The following is an 8,158-nucleotide window of genomic DNA, read 5'->3' on the forward strand; positions in this document are numbered from 1 at the left end:
CTGTGTCACTAGGCGCCCGGCTGTGCACACACACACACCAGTGAGGCTGTGTCACTAGGCGCCCGGCTGTGCACACACACACACCAGTGAGGCTGGCACCCTGCCTGCCAAGTCCCCGTGGTGGTGCCACCCCGTGAGCACGCAGAGACCACGGGCGGCCACGCACCTTCACAGCAGTCCTGCCACAGCCGGAGGTCCACGCGGGGGATGTCCTTGCAGCTGCTGTAGCCATGTGGGAACTCCGCCACCCGAAACACGTCCGCCTGCACGCGGGTGATGTTGTCTGAGTTGTCGCACAGGATTCTGGCCAGTGACGTCTGCTTGATCTGCGTCAGCTGGGCGGGGGAGAACACCCCCGGGTTTTCGTACCACAGCCTGTGTGCCAGAAATGAGAGTGGCTCAGTCCCCCGAGCAGAGGCGGCAACCTCCGATGACAACGACTGAAAGACTCAGACATGGCTCAGCACTCCACCCAAGGAGAGAAAAAAGGAAGACCAGCACAGGAGCCTGTGACAGCCCTGCAGGCTGGAACACGCGAGTGGAAAGAGCACACTAGCCCCGCAGAATGGAACACGCCCCGGAGAGAGCGTGCTAGCCCTGTACCAGAACACACGCCTGGAGACGGTGAGCTAGCCCTGTACCAGAACACATGACTGGAGACGGTCAGCTAGCCCTGTACCAGAACACACGCCTGGAGACGGTGAGCTAGCCCTGTACCAGAACACACGCCTGGAGACGGTGAGCTAGCCCTGTACCAGAACACACGCCTGGAGATGGTGTGTTAGCCCTGTACCAGAACACACGCCCCGCAGAACACACGCCTGGAGACGGTGAGCTAGCCCTGTACCAGAACACACGCCTGGAGACGGTGAGCTAGCCCTGTACCAGAACACACGCCTGGAGATGGTGTGTTAGCCCTGTACCAGAACACACGCCCCGGAGAGACTGTGCTAGCCCTGTACCAGAACACATGCCTGGAGACGGTGAGCTAGCCCAGCAGAATGGAACACGCCCCGGAGAGACTGTGCCAGCCCCGCGGAATGGAACACGCCTGGAGATGGTGCTAGTCCTGCAGGGGCCGTACGTCCAGATCCTCAGGACATTAACTCATAGTGCTCACTGGCCTCAAGCGAAGCTGTCTCACCGAAGTTCAACGACTGAAGACGGGCTTCTCCCTGGGGTCTGGACGCGAGCGGCAGCTGGCACGGCAGCTGGCACGCAGCGGCACACTGGGCCAGGACAGGAAGGGCCTCTTCCACTCCTGTGCTCCCAGGCCCGGGAAGGGGGTGCAGGAGACCCTGCCGCACGCTGGTGCTTACCTGTCCCCATCCCGCAGACGCCGGAACTGTGTGCTGAGCAGGCACAGAAGGGTTGGCCCCAGGAGGCTGCCGGGAACCACATCCTCCACCATGAGGGCTGGGAACAGATCGATGTTGAGTGGTGAGCCATAGAGCCTGGGGTGAAAGAAGCACACACTTCCGTTTGGCATGTGATACAACACAGACCTTACTGTTCACACCGCTGCACGTTATTTACACACATTGCACCTTTGCTTGCTAGTCTTTTCTTCCTTTCTTCCTTTTGTGTGTGTGCTGGTTGTAGGACTTGAAAGGGCCTGGGCACTGTCCCTGGTCTTCTGTGCTCAAGGATAGCACTCTACCACTTGAACCAAAGCTCTACTTCCACCTTTTGGGTGTCTGAGATGATTCTCTGGGACTTTCCTGCCCAGGCTGGCTTCGAACCACGATACTCAAATCTCAGCCTCATGAGCTGCTGTGATGACAGGTATAAGCACTGGTGCCCAGCTATGCTTGTCATCTATAGTTTTTTTAAGGCCCTGTGGTCTCAGCTAAGAGGAGGGGCCCACGCCTGCAATCCTCCCTACTTGGAAGACCATTACCAAGAAGATCACAGTTCAAGGGCAGCCAAGTTAAAAAATCATGTGAGGGGGGCTGGGAAGGTGGCTCAGTGGTAGAGCGCTTGCCTTGCATGCATGAGGCCCTGGGTTCGATTCCTCAGCACCACATAAGCAAAAAGAAAAAAGGCAGAAGTGGCGCTGTGGCTCAAGTGGTAGAGCGCTAGCCTTGAGCTGAAGAGCAAAGGAACAGCGCCCAGGCCCCCCCCAAAAAAAATCATGTGAGGCTCCATCTCCAAAGGAAAGTCTGGGCCCCAGCTCCAATGGGAAGTATGAAACAGGAAGATCAAAGTCCAGGCTGAGCAAAAGGTTGAGACCTCAAAAATAACCAGAACAAAAAGGGTTAGGGGTATGGCGTAAGCAGTAAAATGCCTGCAAGAGGTCTGGAGTTCAAGCCCTCATCAGTACTACCAAAAGACGAAAAGTGGGGTGGGAGAAGGACTTACTCATCACAGGTTTTCCCAGTTTCCCGCTGCATGCATACCTCAGACACGCACACACTGAAAGACAAGGGAGCTGAGAAAACGCTGGGCTGCTTCCTCTCACGGCCTGGGGGAGGGGCACTCGGTGGGCCTGAGGGCCGACATGGGCCGCATCGCCCGGCTCTCACTTCATGAGTGGAGCAAGCGTTCTGCCTAAGTTGGCATCGCTCTGTTTTCTTCTGAGCATGGGGACTGCCCTTCCTTCCACTTACAAGATGCCACCGAAGTCACCTGCAAAGGAGCGGGAGTGCACGCCCCGCACCTCCCCCTTTCTGTCCTCTTTCTGTCCCCACCCCTCTGGGGTTCAAGAGCTGGAAGGTTCCGCTGTGAGAACGAGCCTGCAATGCACCCCAGGGACCCAATGCCAACCCCAAGACCCTGCAGGCCATGCTGCAGGACACAGTGCAGGAGCGGCCCAGCCCGGCCCAGCTCTCCAGCCCAGCCGCTTGAAGATGCAGACCTTCATGCGGCTGCCAGCACAGAAGACGGCTGGAAATGCTGCCTTCGGTGCTGGGATTTCATCGCCCTTCAGCCGTGCCCTCCGCGGCCTGTCATGGGTTAACAGAACAGATGTGCGAATATCCATCTCTGCCTCCACACAGAACCAGCCCAGGGCTGCACTGCGAAATCGTTTGGCAAAGAGAGGAACGACTAGTGAACTAATCTGTGGCAGTCATTACAAGAACAAAGCTAGGACATTTGTAAAATTAGCCAGCACGGAGAAAAACCCACACTGCACATGTGGAGGTGTGCGCCCCCCCTCCCCTGGTAATCTAATGCTGTGAGCTTCATGAACAGCAGAGCCCTGGAGGCCTAGAGATAGCTCACAGCAAAGCCCAGGAGGAGTCCTGAGGGCTCGGGGTTTGACGGTGTGGGGGCAGAGGGGCTCAGCTAAGGTCCCGAGGGACGCCAGGGAACACAGTTCAAGGCCACAAGGAAAGTTTTGGGTTTTTTTAATGACTAAGTGGAAAATAGCAGATCTTACATGTAAAATGGCCTTCACCTGGCTCAGAGATCAAAAACCAGGACAGTCATCAAGGGAGAATGAATGACTAATTGCTTTTATGTTTGTAAAAGACTCGGATGTAGACGACGTCATAACCAACATGAAACAACGTTGAGTGAGCTAAGGACAGAGGCCCTGGCGCGACCCCGCGCGACCATCACCTGCACTGAGAGCTGAAGCCTCATCAGACTCACAGGCGACAGAAGGTGGCTGCAGGTGCGGTACCCTCCCAGTGGGTCTGTCTGCTGGCCTGCTCTCCTCTCCTCGGGAGCAGCACTGTTCTTTGGGGGGTGAAGGCCCTGTGCCTAGGAGAGGCCTCCCCCAACCATCACCTCTGAGCAAACCAAAGCCAGAGCCTGGGATGCACAACTCTCATCTTCACCAAAACTTGCTGGCTCACAGAGCCATCTGAGCAGACAAGAGTGAGGCTGGTGGGCAAAACGGACCACACCTGGCTCAGGCCTAGCAACACAGCACTGTCCAGCGACACCGGACATACTGGGGCCTTCCGTCCAGGACACTGGGCACACATGGAGGCTTCCGTCCAGGACACTGGACACACACGGAGGCTTCCGTCCAGGACACTAAGCACCACACACAGCCCTTGTGTTCTGGTTTCCTGAAACTCACCTTTTCAGCTTCTCCCGAATCTCGGGGTTCTTGATCTCATTTTTCAGGTCCTCGAAGGTGTGGGCAGCCGACAGGTTGCAGTAGACCCGGTAGTCGTGATAGGGCGGGATGCCGTGATCGCGGCCCCGCTGGATGTTCATGGCGGCCAGGTCCAGGGCCACCGTCCGCGCCATGGAGAAGAGCCGCTCGGTGAGCTCCGTGTTCAGCAGCTGCGTGGGCACCCGCATCTTCCCGGGCACCCCGAACAGCCCCCTGAGGAGCGGGTCGATGCCGCCCTCGTTCACGATCCGGAATGGGGAGAAGAAGGCCTTGTGCAGGGGCACGTGGCCCTGCGGGATGGGCTGGAAGCTGGCGTCCAGCCGGTACAGCACGGGGTTGATCAGCGTGTGGCCGAACCGGAAGGCCGCGGTGGCGAAGGCGTTGACGATGCCGGCGTTGACCCCAGGGTCGTAGCCCCGGTACGCCCCGAGCATCTTCATGCCCACGGCGCCCAGCACCTTCGGCAGCCAGTGCTGGTAGGTGATGTGCTGCATCTCCGCGCCCACGATCTTCCGGGCCTCGTGGTAGATGGTGTCGCCGTCCCAGTGCGGGTTCAGCGCCAGCAGCCGGGCGGCGATGCGGTTGTGTTCCCGGAACCACAGCGTGTGCATGCTGGTCAGGCCCAGCTGCTCGTTGGCGCGGTGGTCGCCGGCCAGGAAGCAGGGGATGGGACTCTCGTTCTCGTCCCGCATGCACTCGGTGGGCGGCCCCGTGGCAAAGGGCAGCAGCGGCTTCCCGGACCTCTGCACGATGCCCTGCCGCAGCAGGCCCCGCTGGCTGGCCAGGTCGCGGACGCTGCGGGCCTCGTGGTCCGAACTGCCGTACACGTTGGAGGCGTCGATGTAGGAGGTGAGCTGGTTGATCTGCTCCCGGGGGTACACGGAGTTCATGAGCAGGGAGGTCATGCCGCTGCCACACACCGGGCTGGAGCGCACAAAGAACATGCAGCGGGCGCCGGCGCGCACGCGCGGGTCGTGCGGAGGGATCATGATGGAGAAGCAGGGCGGGTCGTTGGTGCACACGGCGCTGCAGTGCTGCCCGTCCGAGAAGCGCGCCTCGCTCAGGGCCACCACGGTCGAGTCCAGGTCGTGGTCCAGGAACTGGCCCCACTGCATGAGCATGTGCGTGAACTGCGTGTCGGGGGTCACGTCCTCTGAGCCCACCAGCGTGGTGGACACCAGGCGGGGCATGGGCAGCGCGTGCCCGTGGTAGTGGCGTCCGGCGTTGACGCCGCGCGGCGTGTTGAAGCCGTTCTCGTACACGGCCTTCAGCAGGCGCTCGAAGGCGGTCAGCGAGGCGCCCCACATCGGGTGCTGCAGGTTGTTGCACGTGCCGTCGTGCGTGCGGTACTTCTGGTGGAAGCACATGTCCGAGCAGTTGTTCACACGCCGGTGCGCGGTGCAGCCGGACAGATTGGCGATGAGGCTCAGGTAGGGCGGTGACACCAGGTCATTGTAGTGGTAACCTGTAACCAACGGGGCCGCTCAGCGCCCGCCCGCTCGCCCGCCACCCCGGAAGCCGCAGGGCGGACAGGGAAGCACGTGAAAAGGTCACTCGGCCTGGTCGAAGTGAGGACCCGAGCAGAGTGGTGGCTGCGTGCCCACACCATCCACCAGAGCTAGGGGCCCACCCTCTGGGTGCACGTCTTCAAAAACATCTTTCCAACAGTGCTCAGCTCTGCTTTCTGTGGGCACGAAGCCAGAGACTCGGCAAAGGCTTCCGTGCGATCTGCCCTGTGAGGACTGAGTGATCGCAGCCTGTGGGGCGGACAGACACTGCCTGGCCGCAAGGCCGGACCTGCCACAGACTCGGCAGGCTCTGCGTCCGAGCACCAGCCACTGACCTAAGACACGGCAGCCCGCGTGCGCTGGGCAGAACGGTGCAGACCTGCTCTGGGCGAGGGCTTGAAGCACAGGGCTTCTTGTGAAGCGCGCTTAGCATGGTGTGTGTGGGCTGAGCCTAGGGAGAGGAGCAAGGGCGGGCACTGACTTGTTCCGTTTAGGTCGACCATCAGGCCGTGCTGCACGTGCTCCTGGATAAGCTGCAGGGTCCTCTCGAATATCTCTCCCGCCCGGGCCTGTCCCACCGTGTAGGGGTCCCGGGGGTACCGGAACAGGGCCAGAAGGTCGTTAGGAGAACGTGGACGGCTGGCAGGAGTGGAGGGAAAGGAACAACAAAAGGAATTACCAGAGACAAAAGCCAGACTCCCAAAGTAGACTTATGTGAAGGAAATTTCTATGGCTACTTTTGACAACGTGATGAACCGTACCTTACTTATCCCAGGTGGAAGGCAAGCAAGACAGACAGACAGACAGACAAGAACCAAAGACACTAAAAACAAACCATTAATAAGTCAGGAGAGAAAGTCACAGGAATTGCATTTCAATTAAGGTGCAGAAAAACAGCTAGGATTGCCAACACAAACAAGACCCAATAGCAACTCTTAAAACATTTTGCTTTTTGCCCAATCGTTAGTGACAAGCCAAAGGAATGAGTTAAGCCTGCTGAAATGTTTTGGTTGTGAGTCACAGTTCAGATCCTATTTGGAAAGGATCCCTCCTGCTAGCACCTAGAAAAGCCACAGCCAACGCTGCCTGAAGGATTAACATGCAGTGTTTCCATCAGATAAAACAGGCAGAGGCCTTGAACTAGGACTGCACACCAGCCAACCCTCACCCAGCCCGGGCCCGACCCGGGCCCGCCTACCCGTCAAACAGGTGCGTCCGCGTTGAGTTTATGGCTCGGTCCACGGTCGTGATGGCTTCCACAATAGAGGTAGCAACAAACGGGTCGCCGTTCCGACTGACATCAGGAACTAGGAAAACGGGCCCACGTAAGCTGCCACGTCTAGACACGCCTTCATCTGGACAGACCGTGCTTTTCCCTCAGCTATTCCTCCTTTTCAAACCAACGCTGAAATGACTGCATCACAAATTCTACTAGAATTTGTCTTCCGACAGTGAGGAGGCTGCCACAGCCCAGGAAGACAGGAAGCGGGCGTCACGGGCTCCCCTTGGGATCCAGCTGGTGGTGAACGTGGAGGAGGCTTCCTCTCAAGGACCCATGTTCTCCCGGAGCCCAACCTTCTCCAACGCTGCCCCTCACCCCTCAGGACGTGTCCTGCCATCTGGCTGTCACAGCCACCACCCCACATCTGCACAGGGCGCGACTCTCCTCTCTGCAGACCACGTGCATTGCACACCGGGCCAAGCAACACCTCACACCATTCCACAGGACAGACACCACACAGACACACCGCACGTCCCTCGACCCACCCCAAGTCACACCACCCCACACGCTCACCCCAAGGGTGCACTCTGTCCCCTCTCCTCAATACTATTGTCGGCCTCAGCCACCAACCACATAACTACATTCCAACCACGTTTCATCCCCCACCGTAGCCCCCACCTCGGGCAGCTGGTGGTGATGCTTTTCCTCCAGGCCCCCACAGCCATGCCGGGTATGGGCACAGTTCAGAGCGACCACAGCGCAGGGCTGCCATGCTCGGCCTCCTGTTGGGTCGGGCCTCCTCCACCCAGAATGCACTCCTCACGTGGACTCCGGTACAACTGTCTCCCCATCTTTCTCCCTCCTTTCCTCCCCGTCTCCTTTCTTTCCCGCTTTCCTGTGGCTAATAGAATCACTTGATTTGCCACAATAATCCTTGCGCTCTGAGGCCATCTTTTCACAGATTAATTTTAGTCTTTTTGCTCACCCCTACCCCAAACCCCCCAGCCCACACCAACTGCTAACTGCTGGAATAGGGTAGGCGCACAGGCCGGTCTCCGTGTACCTGACAGCGCCCTCCCCTTTACTTGACAGACAGCCCCCCTCCCCCTCCTATGTACCTGACAGGCCCCCCCACCTCCGTGTACCTGACAGCGCCCCCCCTGTACGTGACAGACAGCCCCCCATCTGTGTACCTGACAGACAGCCCCCCTCCCCTCCTATGTAACTGATAGGCCTCTCCCCCCTATGTACCTGACAGACAGGCCCCTCGCCCCTATGTACCTGATAGACAGCCCCCTCCCCTGTGTACCTGACAGACAGGCCCCTCCCCTGTGTATCTGATAGGCCCCTCCCCCC

The 8,158-nt window shown here is 59.0% G+C and overlaps 1 protein-coding gene across 1 annotated transcript in view; it reads right to left on the minus strand.

Moving 5' to 3' along the window:
* Positions 1 to 8,158, minus strand: part of Pxdn (peroxidasin) — a 41,620-nt gene that overhangs the window by 8,593 nt on the left and 24,869 nt on the right. The window contains exons 13-18 of the mRNA XM_013028869.1: positions 7,178 to 7,250; positions 6,779 to 6,887; positions 6,062 to 6,219; positions 4,034 to 5,537; positions 1,320 to 1,454; positions 167 to 375 (exon numbers count right to left, since the gene is read on the minus strand). Coding sequence (XP_012884323.1) covers positions 167 to 375; positions 1,320 to 1,454; positions 4,034 to 5,537; positions 6,062 to 6,219; positions 6,779 to 6,887; positions 7,178 to 7,250 — 2,188 coding nt within the window. The remainder of the gene's footprint in view (positions 1 to 166; positions 376 to 1,319; positions 1,455 to 4,033; positions 5,538 to 6,061; positions 6,220 to 6,778; positions 6,888 to 7,177; positions 7,251 to 8,158) is intronic.

The sequence above is a fragment of the Dipodomys ordii genome, unplaced genomic scaffold, assembly GCF_000151885.1.
Source record: "Dipodomys ordii isolate 6190 unplaced genomic scaffold, Dord_2.0 Scaffold115, whole genome shotgun sequence".
Classification (NCBI taxonomy): Eukaryota; Metazoa; Chordata; class Mammalia; order Rodentia; family Heteromyidae; genus Dipodomys; species Dipodomys ordii.